At 48.8% G+C, this 21,539-nt stretch overlaps 1 protein-coding gene across 5 annotated transcripts in view; it reads right to left on the bottom strand.

Moving 5' to 3' along the window:
* AMOT (angiomotin) overlaps nt 1–21,539 on the bottom strand; it is a 60,282-nt gene that overhangs the window by 11,098 nt on the left and 27,645 nt on the right. For all 5 annotated transcript variants that reach the window (XM_035323792.1, XM_035323791.1, XM_035323795.1 and 2 more), the window contains exons 4-8: nt 16,134–16,584; nt 14,128–14,272; nt 12,593–12,685; nt 9,790–9,935; nt 191–340 (exon numbers count right to left, since the gene is read on the bottom strand). In XM_035323792.1, the coding sequence (XP_035179683.1) occupies nt 191–340; nt 9,790–9,935; nt 12,593–12,685; nt 14,128–14,272; nt 16,134–16,584 (985 nt within the window). The remainder of the gene's footprint in view (nt 1–190; nt 341–9,789; nt 9,936–12,592; nt 12,686–14,127; nt 14,273–16,133; nt 16,585–21,539) is intronic.

The following is a 21,539-nucleotide window of genomic DNA, read 5'->3' as shown; positions in this document are numbered from 1 at the left end:
AACAGAGAGGCCAGCGTGGTAACAACTACCCAAAGACAAATGTGCTCATTGTACCTGGCCAGTATGAAAAGAGCTAACAAAGGAAAAATGTGCTCATCTTACACAACGGAGAAAAACCACTGCCCTCCTTCCGCGCGTGGCGTAGCGTACAATCCTAAAAGGAGCCTGGCGAGGCAGGGAGAAAGGATACCTGCTGCATGCGGAGAGATTCCAGCTCTCGCTCCAGCCGCGTCCGCAGCCGGTGTTCCAGCTGCTCCCGTTTCTCACATGCTGCCTGCAGCTGAACCAGGGCCTGCTGCATCTTCTCCACCTTCTCAACGTAGACCTGCTTTTTTTTGAGCTGAAACAAAAGGGAAAATGGAAGTTAAGTAAGGGGAAGAAGGGAGCCAACTTCTGGCTTCGTACGCGGTGCAGAACGCTGCAACGGCAGCCAGGAGGAAAGCATCCAGTTGGAGCTGTCAGGGTGCCTCAGCCTCCAGCCTGGGCTCCAGACGCTCCGGAGGTTACGGCTCTTCCCCATCTCCACCTTCCTGCCAGGTTTGTTTGTTCTTGCTGGCCTCAGCATCCCCGTGGTAGCGACGGGGAAACCGAGGCAAGTATTTGTTGCAAATGACTGAGATGGGCTAAGTTGGAATGGTACCAGAGGGCTTTTAGGTGACTTGGTGCCTGTTATCGAGGTAACTGTAGCAACGACAAGGATCAGATCCAGCCCATGAGCTAAGATCAGGTTTTTTTCAGTGCAATATTGAAAGCTGCTGGCAGGATCCCATTCCAGTCCCACTGCAAAAGAACGAACAGGCTCAAGGTGTATACTAGACGCAGCCTGAGCTCTCCGCCCAGTAGCCATCTTAGCACACTTCAGGCAGAACAAAACCAAACTAAAATATGAAATTAAAAACATCAGAATAAAGCACAACCCTGTTGTAATGCACAGAACTCTGCACGCTCACAGACGAACTGTCCGCAACGATCACAACTAGCTGGCCTCGTCCGGCAAATCCGGGGCGCTGCCCTTTTAGCTGTGATTGCTGCAAACTCTGAAATACAGAACAGCAGGAAGGAGGTAACTTTTCCCAAGTCAGAGCCAAAGCCTAGGGAAGCACCGCAGTGCAGAACACAGGCTCCCTTATGCAAGTTCAGAGCTACTCCAGAGCTTCATGGAAGAAAAGTCCATTGAGGGATATGGAAGACAAAAGATGCTGTTTGGGCTCAGGAAGTCCTCCTCGGAAGTGGAAAGTGTTCTGGGAAAGTACCACTGCTTGGTGGCCCTGTTCTTCCAGTGCTCCCTGGGAATCTGCTTGTAGTTACGGGGGAGTCAGGAGAGCAGGCCTGCGGGTCTGAATGAAACCAGCCACCCTTACAGCACGCCGTCCCTCCCAAAAGGTCTCGCCGTGATGCTTCAAACTTTTCCCTTTTCATATTCCTGTTCCTTGAGGCAACCCAGAGACTGCAGTGTGAGAGCCCCAGAGAGAAGTCTCCAAACGCTATTAATCCCAGCCGTGGCATCCCTTTCTTCTCTTCATAAAGCCAGCAGGCACCTAACCTCCCAGCGTGAATGTCGCTGCCCTAGAGGATTTTCCCCAAACAAGTATTTTATAATAAAAGTTACAGTAACGAGTGAGCAATCCAGCCAAAGGCCTTCCCACCAGTGCATGTACAGCAGAAAGGTATTTTAATGCTTTGATTGCTCAAGATTTCAAACTTGTTTGGAATGGGAGGGACAAGAACATTTTAAAACAACATTCAGCTGCTACTCTGCAGGAAAAAAAGTTATATTTAATAGATCTTTTTATTCCAGGTCATAGTGCTCAACAGCACTGATTTCAGCTTTGTCAGACTCCAAAAAAGTGCCTTTGACACCCCAGTTTTACAGTTTGATTAACAGCAGCCCCACCTAGCCAGACACGATAAACCACGAGTCAGCGGCAGAACCTGGACAGAGAGCGCCCAGTACCTTGGTTCTGCACAGGACCTGCATGGGAACCAGGAACAACCTAATAAGCTGAGGAATATAAAAAAATAACCTCCCGAAAATCAGATCTCTCCCCCTCTTCTGTATACAGAACTAAGGGAGGAAGGCCAGGCCTTTGGCTTCTCTTAACCTGCTGCAAAGTACTGAAATCTCTGAGAAGTTTTCTAAGGCAGGTGAAGCTCTTCTTCCAAAAGGCAGCCGACAACAACGTTTTATTAGTTTCATAATTAATAAACCTGAGAACGTGTATGTGTGGATTAACTTTTTGGCCTGCGCTCAAAGAATACCAAGTGCCCAGCCGAAAGAGAATTAGGACAGAGAAATTCCGCTGAAACGTTCACTTTGAAAGCGCTCCCATCAGCCCAACCTGCAGGTGAAGCGTTGCAACACGCGCTGTTGCCCAACTTCACAGCACTGCCTGCACATGCCTAATGCATGCACCAGACCTAAAGCACAGGCATGGCTTGCTCAGTGGCTTTTCCCATGGAGTTTTGTTCTTCCTCTTCGCAAACTACACTTCATTTTCCTGCAGCGGTAAAAAAAAATATTGATGTTAAAAAACTTAGGGTTTAAACAGAATTAATTCAGAAATCCTTCAAATCATCTTCAATTTTGCAGCACACAGATGTTCAGCGAGCTTTAAAGGCATGTATGTGCTCCAGACAGCTCAGCTTTCCTTAGGTGCCTTGCCGTAATTATCCTTTGCATAGGAAATAGTTTCATTTCATGCACTTGCTGCGCCGACTCAGTCCACTGCTTCTTCTGGCAGCGCCATTCCTTGCCAGCTCTGCCACAGTGAGGACTTGTGAGGAACAGTTTACCTTCTGTGAACCAGGATTCTCTGCAGGAGAGGTACTCGTGAAGGCTAATTTTATTATTATTACACATATAGGTAACATTTCTGACTTTTTCTGACCTCTGGATGCCAAGAGGCCCAGAAATAATTCTCCTAAGCGCAGAGGGACTTCATTACCATAAATTGAGAGTATGATTACGTTTTCCTAAGACAGGAATTGGAAGCAGTTTCCTGAGTGTTGCCAGTGTGCTGCAGACCTAAGTGAGATGGGAGGAAGGAAAAAAAGCAGCATGCTGAGGCTTGTTCTTGGTCAGCTGCCATGGATTCCCCACCCTCCCTCACCCAGCAAAGAACCAAACCTGGCTGCTCCGTGCCAAGGGCCGCAGCAACATCTACCACGGGGGAGATGGCATCAAAGGATGCTGGAACTCCTTCCTCTGCAAGAGGCCTTGCAGGGAACACGTGCTCTAGATAAGAGCTCGTTCCCGAAGCTTTCCGAGGATGCAGTCACACCCTTCCATCTGTGAGTTTACATCAATTTGACAAGATCGTAATTTTCCTTTTGATGGTGCTGCATTTCACTGGGCTCACGCTCACGTAACGTAACTATTTTGCCTTGAAGGGTGCTCTGAAAACACAGAGACTTTGACTTACATTCATATCTGTACTGTAACACCTCTGTAAGACCGTACGACCTCGGCTAGCCGTGGCCTGGAAGCACAGCAGAGCGCTTCAGCACGGCTACGTTCCTCCTCGGCATTTCCCACAGCACATGGCACAGCTTCAGTAAACACACACAACCTCCCCCGGTCATCCCCGACTGCATCAGAAAATGTCCTAGCCAGGTATCAGAGGTCAGGCTTCATCAGCAAGGTTTTCTAATTAAACCTTGTAAGAAAGAGCCGCCACTCTCCCATCCGCGTTCCCTACGATGTTTGCAGAAAGTCTGCAACCGAACCGAGCAAAATAGACAAGGCGAGCACAGGCTCTGTAGAAATCTACACAAAAGCACAAATTGCTGCACGTAATACCCCTAAAAAAATTCCCTGGCCTCCTGAGCAAGAATTTCAGTCTTCCTTTCCTCCTTCCCGTGTCAGGATTGCTTTCTGCAGTTGCGAGCCAGCTGGGCGAAGCAGGTACACTTGGGATTCGGAGGCTTCCCTGCTCAGAGCCCAGCTGACCCGAAGAGCGAGCTGTTTCCAAGTTAGACAGAAAGATTTACGCTCTGATAATGCCTGCACACCCACATCCCCCAACTGCAGGGCTTCCAGCGATGGAAAAGGACTAACCTTAACACACAAGAACAAAATGATTTAACAAGCACACGCACTAAAGCTAGAAAACTGAAACTTTTCTTCAGCGAGAGGACTCTGGTAAGATTCCCTACGACAACGTAATGCCTGGCAGCAGGTAACCTGAAGGTTCCCCTGCTACGGAGAGCTTTGCATGGTCTAAAAATAACAGCCAGGGACAAAGTATTCCTCTCAGGACAGGGACACTTCATTATTACCCTAGCTGCCCCGCAGAAAAGGGATTAATATTCTAGAAACCAAACGAATTGTGTCGCTTCATTTGGTTTAGGTTTCTCAGCCACATCTTTGACAAACCATGCAATTTCTGCCAGGGATCTCAGCCCCTGCAGGCGAAAGGCTCAGAAGAAGGCACGGAGGTTTCAGGCACACGGTGCAGGGAGCAGGGGCAGGCCGAGATGAGGAGCCTCCCATGTGAAGTTGCTCGGTGCATGGAGACCAGAGGCTGTAACATCCTCAGGACCAGAGCTACTTCTGCAGGAGAAACGCGGTCCTGGCATAGCAGGTGAGGGGGAAGAAAGGCTTTTCTCTCGTGGAGATTCATCGCTTCCAGATGGGTTACTCAGCAAAGAGCTTTTCTGGGGAAGAAGAGAGGACTTCCTGCCTAGCTAGCAATGATTCAGAAACCCTCCCAGGCATTTTGACAAAGCCAGCGATTACCCCCTTCATCTTGGACAGCTCCTATTTCAGCAAATTGGTAACACTCAGCATCTGCCTGTCTCCCACCCACTATTCCTGATGGCTTCAAAGTCCTTTGTTTAATATATTCAGGGTGTTTTCATTACATTCTGGGCTTCTCCTAAAGCTGAATCCATTCATATGCAGCTGAAAATGTGCTTCCCCACAAGAATGTGCCTGCTATGGCAGAAATGTAGCAGAGAAAGAGGACGGCAAGCACGTTTAAACCACCTCTGCCTCTTGCAGTGGGGATGTATTCCTCTAGGATGCCTTTGAACCCTCAGTTTGTTTGAATTCAGGCCCAAGAAGGCGCCACTGGCCTCAGCAAGACCGCATGCTGAAGCAATTTGGTAACGCTACCCTCCTGCTAGGGAGCAGTGCTTGCTGCATGGGAACATCACAATGTCGTCTCCCCGTTTGTCTGCCTTCAAATAAGTTAAAACCCTCAAAGCCACCTCTGGAAAAGCACTAACAGGCAGGATACGAGGTAGAGACAAAGCAATAAAATGCCAGTTCTGCGCCATTACGAGAGCACAGGTCATTAAGGGACCCGCGCACAGGCAGGAGGGGGAGTTTTGTCTCCTGTCCACCCTGCCCATCCATGAACAGCCCTGCCCTGAAAGGAGCAGTCATGTAGCTCGGAGCCTAAGCACACAAGAGGGGAAGCTGGTGGAGACTAGGAGTATCTTTTTATAGACCCAGAAGTGATTGGAAAAAAACAGACAAGCCTTCAAGCACACAACCTCTCCTTTGGGTCTCTTCCCCACAAGCCAGAGCTCTGTTCTGAACTCATCTCGGATACAGTATGTGAGGTACAATAGAAGCCATTTGGAAACAGATTTTTCTACATTTCCCCCCAGACAGAACCCCCAGTGTTATCAGAAATAGCGCACAATTTCTCCCCACAACAGCTGAGTGGGAAATGAATATAATATCTTAGCTCTGGTATCTGGTTTGTGTTGAACTCTGGTGGCTGGAAGATCTTATAGCCCCGGCATACAAGCCGCTGGTAGAAAAGAGATTTCACTCAAACTCCTTCCCTTCCCCCAGCCCCTAATTCACACCCACCAGACAGGCTGTCAGGTTTTCCTTTCTATTGCAAGGTGTGCACACGAGGATGGCAAAGAGTAGATAATTATATCTGCTTAATGGTAGTCGCTATTTTTCAAAGCTGTCTCCTTCAGGCACTTGTTAAAACGGTGGCTTTGTAGAGCAGTGAACAAGGGAGTACAAGTTAAACCACTACCAAAAAAATACTACTATTTTTTTTGAACCGTGGTCTCACACGGTACAAATTAACCGGAGCAAGCAGAAATGACCAAGTTCATTGAATTTCTGAAAAGTCCTGTTTACAAAGAGCTCAAAAGTGGTAGCACTTGTAGCCTTCCCGTCTCGTAGTTGTGGCTGGGCCAACAACGTGGCATGGAGCCCCCCTGGTGCCGTATCACGAGCCTCGTAAGGACTCACAGAGGGCAGCCCTTACCTGGCTGGTCAGGGCAGACCTTGCTGTGTCCCCCTGCAGTCCTGCTTTTGGCCCAGAGCAAAGTGAAGTTTAACCATCTGTCCTGCTTGCTCTCAAGGTGTTTGCTAGCAGATGTTGGTTAAAGTGCGGTAACCTGAATGCTTGAAACTCAGGGATCCAGGCCTGCTGGGACCGTCCACCAGCTGCACACCTGCTGCACGCCGCTGCCACTCGGACGCCCGCAGCTGAGACCCTCGTGGCAATCCGTGCTTCAACGTGAGCAACTCTGCATGCTCCAGCTGCGGGTATTATCATTGCCCATTTCTGAGATATATGGGTTTAAGCCAACGTGCATTTTGCCTCAAGGACACACAGTTTATCTCAGAAGTATTGCACGTCATGAAAATAGTCTAGTTTGGGTTTTAAAAAAATAAATATACTTCACTAGAAATGATTTTAATAAGCTGCTGCCTTAAGCATTCCTGTGCAACATCTATTAAAGGGAAGAAGGAAAATAGAGACACGAAAACAGGGGTTAATTACGGGGTATCTTCATGTCTAGCAGAGAAGTAGTAAAGTTTAAATATTCCACATATAACATACACATACACTGCAAGCCTCTTTGCGAGCATACTCAGTTTGTTTTAAATACCCACCGTCACTCACTCTTTTTAGCACTTTGCAAAAATAAACTCCACACTACCTAATTTTAATGGCAGCTTGTTCTAAACCCAAGGAGTCATTTCACCACTTCTGACAGAGCAGGGGAAATATTCTTTGCTTTCACTTCCAAAAGCAGAGGTGCCTAACATCATTCCTTTCTCTATCACATTTAGCACGCCTTTATCTCTTCCTTCCCTCTAATTCGGATGCTAAAATCCAGTACGTATAGAATTCCCCAAGCTCCAGAGGAGACAAGTACCTACATTTTACAGACGGGTGGTTTTGCCCAAACCGGCAATTCGGGCCAAGGATTTTAAGAAGAACGCGTACGTTCCAGTTCCAATGCACCATGTAAATCCAGCCATGGTGACATATGGCTTACGGGTCTCATTAAAACAGAAATAAAATCTTTTTATAAAGGATCTGGTGAATGCGAGGCAGGGTAGCTCTGCTCAATAGGAAGTCAAAACGGAAGGGGAAAAAAAAAAGGCTGAAAACTCACATTACAGGATGCAACAACTGAAATATGCACACCCCCCTCAGGCCTTGAGCCAGAGTGGCTGCCAAACCTTAACGTAAGAAACTCCACCCTCTTCTGCAGGACTAGTTTGGAAATTCCTGACAATTACAGGGACTAGCAACCCAGATGAGGCTGCCAGGAATAAAAGAAGTAATTGACAAATTGTTCGTATATCTTGGTCACCGAATGTCAGAAACTCAGGCTGACATTTAGCCTCGCTTCTGAACAGCGCCCTGAGCACGGAGCAGCTCGCTAGGCTCCTTCGGAAAGTTACCAAACAGCTTGGGGATTTCTGAAGTTCCCACAACTTAACGCTAATGAGGCAACAAATGCTTCCTAATCCTAAGCATTTCATTAAAAGGTGATTTGGGAAACATGCGAAAGTGACTCTTCACCCCTTTTTTTTCCCCTTGTTCCCCATCACCTCTAGGAAAAGGCAGAGTTAATTCCTGCTCCCTCGCTGAGACGCTTCCATATTTATCTAAAACAGGAAGGGTGGCACTTCCTGCACGCCCTGGGATTCGAGCAAAGGTTGGATGCAAATGACCAGAAACCTTCGTGCAACCCAGAGCAGGGCATTGCACTCGCTATCGGCATACGTGAGTTTGGGTCATGCAAATCTGGCCACATTTTCTTACCCATTTTCCTATTCTACCTAAGCAGAAATACTTTGCAACAGCACCAAAAGCAATTCTTCTAGTAAAATGAGAGGTCTTTTGAAAAGAAAACACAATTATTGTTGCCTCTGAAGGCTTCAACTTTGCACAGAAGCTTGACCTAGCCAAGTGCTGTGCGTGCTGGCCCCGGCTGACCGCAGCATCTTTACAAAGCCAGCTCCAAGCACGTGAATGACCCCAGGGAAGCCACCAGGATGTCCTGTGTACTTAAAGCTGGTCACACGCGAGACTTTTAGAATCATTAAGGCACTGAAAAATCTGAATGAGAGGCAAGGAGCTGCCATACATTGCAGAATCAAATGACAGAATAGCTTGAGAGAGAGCCGGACAGGAGATCTGACCGTGGTTCTGTTTAAGCTCCCCTGTACCTAATGCTCCCTGTCCCCCAAAGCAGCCAAGGTGCAAGTCAGCCCTGCCAGGAAACGCTGCAGTCCTCGTGAAATCAACGGACTTGTCAGCTGCGTGCGGGGCTGAATGGGGACAGTGACACTGGAGCATTCCTTTGCATCCACTCGTCTCTCTTCATTGTTATAATTTGTGTTGCAGGGAAGCTGGCTCCCCAGTGACAAACCGCGGCCAGTGGATGCTCCAAGTGGCCTCACCAGTGGTTGCAGTGACCAAGGGGCAGTCCAGGAGAAAGCACAGAAGAGCTACTGAAGCAAGTAAAAGCTTAGAGAAGAGCAGACGAAAATTAAGAAGGCAGCTGCATCTGTACCTGGGGGAGAAAGAAGGCAGGCAAGGTAAGACAGGAGGATGCTCACTTCGTATTTGACCATCCCTCCTCTGCTGGCACACTGGGATCCTAAGCAGAAAGAGGAGTAGAAGCTGACAAAGGGAGGATTTATGACAAAGGGAAGGTTTAAAGAATGTCTCCAGAATGCAAGATGCAGGTGGGTGTAGGCACAGTGCTTCAGCGGAGGGGGATGATGAGCAGCAGGAGGCAGGAAGATGGCAGAACTGAAGGAGAGAACAAACCTGTCCTGGAGGAAGTCTGCTTGGCCACGAGATTTCCTCCAGGGGCTCTCTATGGAGGAAGAGTAGGAGTAAAGGAAGCAGGGTCTGGGGTGGGAAATGGAGCCTTGGAGAGGAAAGGAGTAGGCGGGAGGAAAGAGGAGGGCCACTATGACGCAGAAGGGCAGCAAGGTGAGAGCCATGTGCGAATGGCAGGGACAAGGCTACAAAAGAAACTGCTGTGAAAGCTGCCCAGCTAAGCAGCTCAAATTCGTTATCCTCTCCTGGGAGGAAAGGGAAAGAAAACAAGCAAGGTTATTGTCGTGCCCAGCTTATTAAGAAGGCCGGGCACATGCAGTGATCTGCACTGTGTACCACGATAACCTGGTGTGAGTGGAACACCTGGCAAGGGGACAAGCTGCATTAATTTGCTGTTAGTTAAAAAGTCCATTCTCATCTGAATTTCTGCCAAGTTCAGGAAATTGCCAGGGCTGGGATTGCAGTCCCAGCCCACTTTTATCAGTTAAAACAAAAAGAAAATGAAACATGGCGGCCTAGACGAAAGCACTTGCGAGGAAATACAGATTTGTGGCTTATCTGTGCACCGCTCCGTGGCTTAGCTAACCAACACAAAGCTAAGCTGATATAAACAGCTTTGAAGCAAGCAGATTTCCTCGTAATTTGCACAAGACCAACTTATTCCCACAGTCACTTTCACTGGAATGCAACTACCCCAGTTTCTCCCTCCCAGCTGCCTTACCTCCTCCTCCAGTTTCACCACCTTGGCCTGAGCGTTGTTCAAGGCCTGGTCTCGGATCTCAATGTGTCTCCGCTGGTCTTCATTGGTGGAGCGGGCAGCAGCCAGTTCTATTTCCAGTTTCTCCTTTTCCCGCTGCGTTTCCTTGTCTATTAAAACAAAATGAGAGTTAGCAGCAGACAGCACTCTTCTCCACCCAGCTTTTAGGAGTCTGTCCCTCCAGAGGTGGAGGAAAGATGGGGCACCTCGTGCTGGGACTTCTCACAGGACAGAGAATGCAAATCTGTAGTTATGGGGAAAAAAGCACGTGGCTTTCAAGGAAGAGAAGGATTCGTAACCCTGAAAAACAAGCACGGCACCTCCAAGTAACAATGTGCCACAGTGCTAAGCGCGGAGGAATAGAAGGTGCATCACTCCGTACAGTTAGGTAATTTGCTCTGATGATACAGATGGTTAGCGAAGCTTGGCACCTCTTCACCTCTGAGCTTTCAGCACTGGAAAACAAACCGGGTGATTTTAATGTCCCAGGCTGGGGAAGGGAGGTAGCAAGCTTTTGTGCCTGAAAAACTTGTGCTCCTTTTCTTCACGCTGACCCTCCAAACAGGAAGGCTGTTCTGCCTGGGGCAGCCGCACTCCTTCTCAAAGTTACACCCATTTGTCCCACTTGGCTGGCAGTTTCACCAAAGGATAGAGAAATAAAATTCCTTGTTCTTCCTCTGCTGCCCTTAAAAACGACCCTCTGGGCCAGGACCTGGGCACCTGTATCTGTTCTGCAACTGCTCAAAGCAAACCTGCAGTTCAGGAAAGCTTTTTGCCCAGTGCAGAGCTCATGCCCAGTGCTTTAAAGTCTCTCCAAGCACAACTTCTGGTCCTTTCCTCCTGCTCTCCAGGAAGAGTTGGACCTAGTGGGAGCGGCTATGCTCTGTGTTCAAGGAACAGGTTAACTGCCTTCGTAAAAAAAAAGTAAACAGGATAAAGTAACTGGGGACTGGAGAAATTATCACAGAAGGGTGTAAAGCAAAGCCACAACACAGAGCTGGTGTCCTCTGCCTATGTTGTCATTCCCAGCCCGAGCCAACCAGCTGCAGTGATAACATTAACACACTCGCTGGATACACATAACCACAGAACACTCCCTCAAGTGATCTACACCCAGCACTGATGACACCAGAGAAACTGCATTCCAGAAACTAATATCCCCCGACAAAGGAATGAGGACAAGGAGTGGAAGGCTTGAAAAACAGGAACTAGATCCTGGGTGTTAGGACAGACTGCACATGGAGTACACAGGCCCGTTTGTGCAAGCATGTGCATAGCAATATTTACAGGACCACAATCATTCCCTTTCTTCTGCCAGCAGAGAGCCAAGAGCAAAGCTTTAGCAACGTGGAGCAGCTAAAGACTCCCTTCTGCTAGGGAATCAGTGCAGCCCACAGACAGGCTGCAGAAGAAACCTGTCCACCAACAGCACCTCTGAGCTCTGCAGGGCAAACCCCTACTGCCACGAGCTAGCCTTTGACAGAAGACACGGGGATAAAGGCTCGAGGCACCACCAGCTGCTCTTTTCTCCATCTCTCCTGTCCCAGCATTTCTCCTCCACCCAGGAAACGAGCTGCTGACAGCGTCAGCGCGTTACAATGCATTGCAGAAGAAGATGGGCAGAGCTGATGCAGGGTGGCAGCAAGCCAGAAGGTATCAATCAGCAGCAGCAGGCTGTTTGTTAACCTGCCACTGCTTGCAGCAAGGCTTTTGGAGGTTCTGCTCCAGACCCTTCCCCAAACGAGTACCGCTCCACCGACAAGCGCCTGCAGCACCCCTAGAAATGCTGGGACTGCCAAAAGGCAGCTCTGAGGTTTCCCCGTTCATCCAAAAGTAGGACTGGCACCTAAAGCTGCTGAGCTTTGGCCTCCCCGCCTCCCTGGGCAGACCGACGGATCCCAGGAGCCAGACTAAACTCACAGACTGCCCGCTGCCACCAGGAGAGCTGACTTCTCACCCCGGCAGCCATCTGCGTGCAGTGTGAGCCACGAGGAATAAGCTGAAGGCAACGCACGAGAAGGATACCGGCATTTGTCAGAGCAGCGGCAGTACGTGTTACATCACAGAAAAATCTCTCTTTTGCAATTTTATTGCATTACCTTTTTATATAACAACTGGCGAAAAGCGAGCATTGTCAGAAGGGCGGAGCACGCTATGGGATGAGAGCAAAGTTGGCTCGCTGCCGTCAGCCTCAAGACATTTTAGTACAAAGGAGAAGCAGCATTTCACATCTGTCATTTCGGTTTGCCCTGTGATAAATCCACGGCTGCAGACAAAATTCATGACCTTACGCAGAACAGCATACTGCAGGCAGGATTAATCCCCCTTATTTGTGCTGAACTGGATAGCGCAGCAGCAAATTAAAGAGGAAAGAGATACGAGACCTACAGCGTTCCAGTCCCACCGGCCCTAACTCATGCCAGGACTCTTGCCAGCCTAGAAAGGTTTAATTCCAAAGCTCTCAGGGAGCAAAACGGTTGCTCAAATTATCCTACACATGATGGAGCAAACACTAATTTTATAATGCAACCGCACGCTCTGTTTGCTCCAAAATCCCTAGCAAACGCTGTCAGATGGACCATACACGCATACCAAAAGCATTATTGGATGTGTCCTCCTTCCTCCACTGCCAGGTTTGGACTGCCACTGCCCCGATTTCTGTCCCAGTAGAAAACTGACGGATCTGAACTACACCACCCTGCTCATTTTTCTCCTCTCCAGGATGACCGGAGAGCTTCTCCTGACCCGTAACGACTGCGTAACTCACTTTGTGCAAAGAGTTGAGAGATGGTTTTGCGATTGTCTTCAGAACCCTCAAATTCCTTCTCCGCAAGCTGCTTGTTGGCTGTCTCCATACGTTCTGCAGAATTGTTCAAGAAAAGAAACGCTGAAGAATCAAAAACTTTCAAGCATTAAACTCGCATCGCACAGGACATGCAAGCTTCTACACAGCCCAGTCAAAAGCCTACGAGCAGCCGTCCCTCACTTCTGAAACATTTCTAATTATGTCCTTGAGAAAATATTCCAAGGAGACAAAACAGATCGGAGTTCCAAAGAAATTACTTTAAACGACTGTAGCATAATTTATAAGTTTATTTTTTTCCATTTTTGTAAACGTTAAGACTCCTCATAGACTTCAGTATAAAAGCAGATACATTTCAGTCTTCGTAGCACAAGTTTCATTAAGAATGGTTTCAGAAACCTCTCCACATGAACTTATTTTTCCCACCCAAATAAATCTCACCACGCAATTAAAAGATTCCCTTATAATCCTCCACTAAATCTTAATAGCTCGAAGATTGAATCACTGTTGTCTAATGACCTGACTTCAGGGAAAAACATACAATTCCAGGGATAGCTTAAATGTTCTGCTGCTGCAGGCTACTAGAAATTTATATCAGTCTATAAAAATAAAAATGAAATGTTTATGCTGGGTTTTGTTATGAATAAGATTACTTAATGCAGGCCTTTGTGCGCCGTCCTTCTCGATAGCACTGGGCACTGCCCGGCCTTACTGCTTGGATGCAAAACAGCTTCTGGGAACACAGCACGAGACTCAGGGCAGAGAAAGCAGATGACTCGCAGGACAATCAGACTGCTCTCATAAAAAATTAAACTTACAATTTAAAAGATGGATTATTCACTTCTACACATCTAGCATTGCAGATGGTTTTTGCCTTTCAAACTAACGCTTGAACTTTGACCCACGTTAAGGTCAAACACTATTCGACACCGCTCTGCCTCGCTGGCCATCGTACTCCCCCAGCCCCTTAGCAAGAAGCAGACGCTAACAACATCTCACTCTGCAAGAGAAAGGGGGATCCAGAAAACCAGATGCCTGCGTTGATAAGGAATGACAAGACCTTCAGGAAGAGCAGACAGCCTGCAGTTTGTATGGCAGTGCAGAGGGGTCACTGGACAGGAAATAAAGTGAACGTGCCTGGTGTGGGATCAGGCAGTCAGCAAAAGGTCTCTCCATGTGGACAAACTGAACAAATTGTACAAATTGCGCCTAGGATATAAGACGGGGAAATTCCAGGCTTGCATCTGGTTTATGGTATTTGGCTTATCACATGTTTCTCCTCAATGAGAAACAGGCTGGGAATGAGAGACAACAGCACGCTTCTAAACGTCTTTTCCACGCTCCCAGCAAGCACTTAAAATCCCAGACTACCGAATATACCTGACTGCACGGAACGTAGCCCAACTGTCTCAGCAAACACTCCTGCAGCACCACGCTGGACTGGTGAGTAAGCACAGCAGTAAAAAGATCACATTGAAGAAAAGTTTTGTTTCATTCACCTCTCAGATCCCTGTTGAAATCATGAAGCCTACGAATTTCTCCTTCCAGCTTGTTTCTCATGGCCTTTTCCAGGGCATCCCGCTTCGAGGATGACTTCTCCAGGTTTTTGTATGCCTCTGAAACTTGCTGAATTTCTGTTTCCAGCTGCGGTGAAAGGGAAAACAAGCACTTACTATTTTATCACTAACAATTCTTCGCACTTAGCCTCAGCAAGGAGATTACCTTCTCTTGTTTTCTTTGTTGAGATACAATCCACCTACACCTATATATCAAATCAAACGACAGAATCTCATTTTCTGAGGGATCATTTACGTTAGGAATAGCAACGGCTGAAACGAAGATCTGGGCTCTCCTGCCAGACGCCAGCACGATTCCTCCAATACGATCAGAGCACAGACAGAGCGAAGTGAAGGAAGCAAATGCCATCTGTTCCTTACTAAACTGGGCGCTGCTATGGTCAAGTTGGGCAAAAAACACTGAGATAAGCAGCTAATGCGATACCGAGTTGGGTCAGTAAAATTGAATAAGAAAGGTGAACAAAACCATGCTAAAAAATGCAGGTGTCAGCCCCTGCACTGCTGCTGAACCCTGCAGATCTGTAATTGCTATGGTCCAAAATCCACACCAAAACCTCCTGGCGTTCTTCGCTTGCACTCCCACCATTTGGCTGTGGTTTTAAATATTCAATCTACTTCAGCGGGGGAAACATTTGTTGTAAAAGAGTTTTTCTCCTTCCTGCTAGCCTTCAGCGTAAAGCTTCTTGGTTTGAGCTTAGGCAAGCAGCTGATCACCCGGAGCAGGAGGAGATTCACTTCTGACTCTCCTTGCCAGGCACGGTTCTGCACCGCTGCGGAAGCATGGATGCACGTAATGGCAAACCCCATCGGTAAATGATCAACTGGGGGACGGAGGGGAGCTCATTTTTATCCTTCTTTCATTATCAGGAAGCTGTCAAACATTTCTCTAAAGCATTTCCTGGCCAGGAACCTTCCAAAAAAAATACAACACAATGAACATGTGTCCCTGGAAAGAGGTAACGTAGGAAATAAATCAGCGTGGGAAGCCACACTGGTCATCTGAACTCCAGCGTTTTAATCAGCCCCACATTGTTCTGTCCCGGGAGACTGCTCAGTGCAGAGAGCACTGAAGGCCCACGAAGCCCTGAACTGCGAGCCACGTGAGCCTTTTCACAGCTGCACGGCAAAGTGAGGCTGACCTGCTGCCCAACTGCAAGCCCCTGGTCATCAAGAAGTTATTTCTATGAGGCTGTAGTGAAAATATCTGCACACGTCCTGTTCCTGATGGCTCTCACTGGATTTTTATTTTTTTAAATGCGTGGGAGAAGGGCTTTATCATCACTCGTTGGGTTTTTTTTTTCCTTTTATAAAGCCAAAGGCGGCAAGCAGCTTGATCCAAAACAGGACAGTAAGTCTTCATGGAGGTTGTGTGGTATCAAGGGAGGTCTTTCTACGTGACTTCGGCGACAAAATTGTTAGTTTCAGTCCTGCAGTCCAAACGTCTCTAACGCAGCCATAGCAGCAGTACTTCCTTGCATGCTGTCCTGCCAGCCAGTTTGGCAGCCATGCCCCCTGCTGCCTACTGGAGTGACCACGTCCTCATGCTGCTTCAGACGAGCCCTGCCCACGGTCTCTGAACTCTTTCAGACTGATGGGAAAAGGAGCCCTGCTGCTATCCTGGGAACAGGAACACTGGCTTTAATCAAGCAAGCCAAACAGCCAGCCTCTTTGAGACAGCTGATGAGGATGCTCTCAAGCATGGTCAATTAGCTGCTAGAATTAAACTGAAGGATTGGATTCTATCTTCTGATGAAGTTAAGCTGCTGCCCCCAAAGGGACAGGATACAACTAATCAATCTACATAAAAAAAGACTCTAAAAGTAGATAAATCAAACCCTTAAGCAAGCAATGTAACAACTGCAGATGAGATCACTCAATTATGGATGACAGCAGACACAGGAGAGGGCCTGAAACTGGAGAATACCCACCTTCTGCAGCCGGGCCACCTTCTCGTAACACCCATCTAGCTCCTGGCGCAGAGACCTGTTCTCTTCTGACAGGATTTCCACCATTTGCTGGGCCCGGGAAACTATGGAAAAAGGATCTACTTGCATCTGCTGGTACGGGGAAGGTATCTGCTGAGCCCTGGACATTACGGAATAGGAATCGCCTTGCTGCTGCGGGCCCAGAAAAGGCTGGCATAGTCGGTACAGATCTCCCTGATGCACTTGGTTTGACAAGAAGGGCTGCTGGGTCCGTGGCAGGAGGCCAGGATCTCCCTGGCTTGGAGTCAGGGGCTGCTGGTGCTGGGAAGGGGACAGCCTGGATGGCGGTGGAGACTGGAGCAGGGTCAAAGATCCCAAGGAGGTCAAGGACGACGTCGGACTGTGGTGGTGAGGTGGTCGCTGTTGTAGCTGCAGCTGCACGTCTGGGTTCTGCCTGGAAAACAGAGAGAAGAGGCTCTGTCAACGTCATGCAGAAGGCGATGTGTCACCCAACCAACACGGCAGGAGATGATAGGTGTAGCTCCTAGCCACAGGTATTCCTACACAAAAAACTCGTGTTCATTTTTTTAACATCTGTTTAAAAAACGTTTTCAAATCCAATAGGATGCAATGAGGATACGAAGTTAAAGGCATTGGCTAAGCTCTCTGTTACTACGCCAGCACCACTGGTCCAAGTTCTCCTAACTACTAACCAACAGGCTGCAGCCTGGTCCAACGAGCGAGTTGCAGGACGTGAAAGCCAGCCCAAGAGTCAGGAGCAGCCTCCTGATTCAGAACCTCCCATAGCCCTGTGCAGTAGAGGTGTTTACTGCTAACAATAACCTCTGCAGGATATCAAACCCGGACCGAGCCACCTGCGACGCACTTGCATCCACTCCCAGAACCAACCCCAAGCTACCCTGGCTCACGTTTCCCAGGCTCTGGAGATCCCCAGCTTAAACTCCGCTGTGTTAGCCAAGGAGCAGGCTTTTCTTAGGAGACTGCGTGGATTTATCATGCCTGGGTGACCTCAGGAGGCCGGCTTTGGTTCCTCCTCCAAAGACATTCAACCTCCAACAGCCCCGCGGTTGTCTGCATTCCCAGGAGGGACCCTACGGGATCGCTCTGCTGCAATCTGGGGGTGCTGGATGTACAAAAGAGCCCCCGGCACAGCTCTGCCACCACACCAGGAGGGTTAGCAGCACGTCAGATCGGTAACAGCGAGCGTGGAGCCAAACTGGGAGCTGAAGGGTTACACAAAGGGCTCCTGGGCCGATGTGCAAACAGTCGGCATCGTCCTTCCTGTGCTGTGCAGAACGAACGCATCAACTCTTCGGAGCCGTCCAAAGAGGAAACGCCTGCACTGCTCACATCTGGCTGCCAGCGCCCGCAGGAGGCTGGAGGTTCCCGGGCCAGCGCGGGGCTCACCATTTCAGCGCTGCGCACCCCATGTCTCATCGTCCCAGCAGAGAAGGTGCACGGAAACCTCCCAGCTGACGCTCGGGTTCCTTAATGGGGAAACTCATCTAGCCTTGCTCACTTAGGGGACAACCAGCTAATTACTACGGTCCCTGTCAGCAGCAGCATTGCAGGAGCTGCATTGCCACAGGAACGACTTCATGCAGCGTGGGGATCCTGAGGGTCACGCAGAAGAGAGACGTGCAAGTCATTTCCTCAGGAACGTTCCGCATAGCAGCTTGGTTCACCCTTCCCTGGGAGGTCAGCTCCGCTTACCGCTGCACTTAGCTCCTTACTTTTATTTGCCAGTTCTCACAGAGAAGGCAAAAGCACCACAGGACACGCTCAGCATCATATGGGATGGAAACTACCTGAGATGAACTTTCTCAGCTCACCCAGGGTACACGCAAAGTTGAAACTCTGCATCCTCAGAACCCCCCCCAGCTCCTCAAGCTTTTTCTTTACAGGCTGTCACGCTCCTCTGCTGGATGCTGTAATCAATTAAGGAACAACTCTGCTGTGACAATTCATTTCCGATGACCTACAGAGGTTGGACCAAAATAGTTACGCTGCCAGTCTGCCTTCTAGCTGAAAAAAACATCACCCCAAACCTTCCTGATCCTGGGCTCGCAGAATACCCCCTCCGAGTCTGAAAACAACCTGAAGCAGTGATTCAGAGAGAACCAGCTCCACTGATCACCGTGTGCTAATATTGCAAGCCTCACAAGGCCCACGTGGGTGCCAATGCTAACAGCTCGAGCTGCTTGACTAAAGGCATCCCGTTATTATCGGACACCACGGGCAGAACCTTGCTGTTTCCCCAGCACTCGAGCCCCAGCAAAAAGAATGCAAAAACGGGCAACGAAAAGCAACAGATGCCTGATATTCCCATTTTTTTAAGACTTAGAGTAAAGAAGCTCTCTAGGAAATCATGGCTGAGTATTTCTAACCAAGATACATTTCCAAGATTCCCAGCATTGCGACGTGCACACCCAAAGCCTGGCACGTCTTGAAAATACACAGTTCTGGGGGGTTCAGGCTACAACACGCGGCTGGGAGCCTCTCGCTCTGCTGCGCCGCGGCTTCCCACGCGTCACCAATGCTTTTGCATTCCCCGCGACACAAGATCATCCAACTGGGGATGGTGTTTTGCTAGAAAATAAATATAACAGAAAGTAAAATAATAGAAATATAATAAAAATAGGATCTGTGTATTTCCTAGTAACCTCAGAGTGCCATCTAAACCTTGTAAGGTCCTGTATGCAGACTTCCACGTGCATGCTCGAAGAACTTTTCAGAGCCCGCACAGCTTTCAGTCTTGTCTCCCAAAACACCTTCAGGTACTTTGTGGGCTCACATTAGCTGGCTCCGAGATCCCTCAGATTAACGGGAGAATCGTGGAGTTTCTCTGGTAACCCAGTCTGGGACCCAGAGGTTTTAGAAAGGTAGAGGAACCCAACCGTACTATTTGAGGTTTTTAAAGCTCCAAAATGTGAAGGTATGTTGAGGTCACCTACCAGAAGTGTTGACAGAATGGTTATAGGAGCTTTCCTCCCTGTGAGGATCAGTCCTCAGGTAACCCTGCAGCAGGAATTACAATTATTTCCAACTAACCACTTCACGCAAGAACGCAGACAGACTCTTAAAACACGTGGAAGATGGAAGTTACTCAATACCTTTCAATTTGCCTCAGCGTTGTAAAGACTTAGAAACCTCAAATGCAGAAAAAAAAAAAAACAACACGACCCTGCAATAATTCCTCAAAATGTTTAAGTTTGAAAACACAACTTCAAGGGCCACTTCATTCTGAAGACTATCACAAAAGAATCTCCGCTTCCCTTACAGCCCCTGGCACGCATCGCAGAAACGCAGCACCGGGGCCAAGCACAAACGTGGATTTGTGGCTCTGCAGCTCCAAGGGGCACGTTAGCTTTTCAGGCGGGGATATGGTGTAAGGGCAGCTCCGCGAGCAAACCCAGCCAGCGGGAGCCCGGAGGCTCGGGGGTGATTCGCTAATTAAAGGGCACATTCTGCAGGCCTCGGTGATTTGGGCTCTGAGCATGGTGCTGGGATCGGACACCGGCAGCTCCCTCTGCGCCGTGGCAGCCCCTTCTCCCCAGCTCCTCCTCTTCCACCTGAAGGTTTGCTTCCACTGCCGGTGCTGCGGGGCAGATTTTAAGAAGAGAGCAGGGGTTCTGGAGCGTCGCACGCGGCCAGCCCTCTTCTGAACTGTAACATTTCCAAACAAGAGCGCAGACGCCTCCGGCTTGCCTGGTATTTACACTAAACCAACCTGGTTAGGAACATGTATGTGTTCCCAAACTTACACCGCCCAGGAGCAGGTGAGGCAAAATGTTTGCCGACTGGTTTAGACTTACCACACGGCCCATTCCTTTCCCAGACCGGGGAGGGTGAAGCATGAGAATGCTGTGAATTCCCCAATGTTTATCTTGCTCAACGAGTTTTTATTTAACCGCATCCTTAGGTCACCCTCAAATTCCCCCGAACAATGAGGGGAAAAACCCGCAGAAAAGGGTGGGGCTTCCCCAGCAGAAAGAAGGGGCTTTGTTTCCTTGACACACGCTTGGAAAAATGCGCACACGTTTCCCAAGCCAAATTAATCCTGATAAACGCAGGGCCGCAGCGCAGGGCAGCTCGGAGGGCCTGAAAATGCTTCATCACCCCTCAGAGGCTGCAAAGAAGCTCGCTTGCACGGCCCTCCTGGAAGCTGCATGGCTTTAAACTCCTGCCCCATTACCCAGCTGCACCTTTAGTGACACAGAAGGTTTCTTGTCCAAATGACAGCTCCTCTCCAAGCCTGTGGGAGAGGGAGGGGAATAGAGGACTCGCTGCTTTCCCTTGCTCCGCTGCTCTGTAATTTATGGATTAGCCTTGCAATTGTTCCACTGCTTCAGCATTTGCTTGCAAAGGAAACCTCTTCTCAGTGCAGCTATTTAGGTTAAAAAGTAACCTCATTAGATTCCCAGTGCTTTGAAGACGAATTTCGGTTGCTTCCCCTACTGGAAACCTTGCCAGCTGAACCTCTCTCCTCCTCCCCCCGCTTTTCTTTCGAGGCAGCCAGGATCCATCCCATACAGACAAAAATCACCCTGTCTAGAGGAGCTGGCTGCTGGCATGTTTTCAAATACCTCTCCCTTACCCAGCAAGCAGGCTGTGTCTCAGCCTCGCTATATTTAATGCCCTGGGTATTTCTGATGCAGCAGCACCATTAAGGATCTGTTTCCTTTCCTGCATGCAGAAGATTTGAGGCCTTTGAATCTTCAAAAAGATTTGCAACGAGCCTCGACAATCATTGCCACCCCCCCACAAACCCTTTACTTCCCCTCTTCCTGGCCTCTTTATTATTTATTTAGCCAGATCAAAGGGCCTTTTCATCAGGCTTGTATGCTGCTGAAGTCATTTCAGATCACAAACAATGGTGGACAAACTCTGAAAATAGCTCCCCTTAGGACTACGAAGGCTCTGAGCAGACTCAAATTCCCCACAGCTCCGACTCCGTTCCCAACTACAGGCTGGATTCTTCCTCCCGCTCCCCTCAAAACACAGCGCAGTACGTGCAAAGACAGACGCAGAGACCTCACCATTTACTTACGCAGCACTGCCCTCCTGTTGCTCCCTGGTTCCCTTTCAGCTCCAAAGCCAGGCCAAAATCATCACACCAAAGCCCTCCCCCCCCTGGGTCTAGGACAGGGCTGAGATAAGGAAACAAGGCAGGTAGAGCCAAGATTTTCAGCCCACCTGGATAAAACTTTATCTTCACCCACGTGGACGTCGGCTCTAGCCAAATCTAGCTTCTAATCTGGAGGAAACCAGAACAGGCTGGGATTTCAAGTGATGCAAGGAAAATTAACAAAAGCTAAGCCAGCAAGCCTGGGATGAGGCACAAAGCACACAGCACTCTCCGCTCCCACGCTTTGGTCCACCGAAAAC

The sequence above is a fragment of the Oxyura jamaicensis genome, chromosome 4 (assembly GCF_011077185.1).
Source record: "Oxyura jamaicensis isolate SHBP4307 breed ruddy duck chromosome 4, BPBGC_Ojam_1.0, whole genome shotgun sequence".
NCBI lineage: Eukaryota > Metazoa > Chordata > Aves > Anseriformes > Anatidae > Oxyura > Oxyura jamaicensis.
Note: the sequence above shows the minus strand (reverse complement) of the source record. Positions and strands in the feature narration are given on the sequence as shown.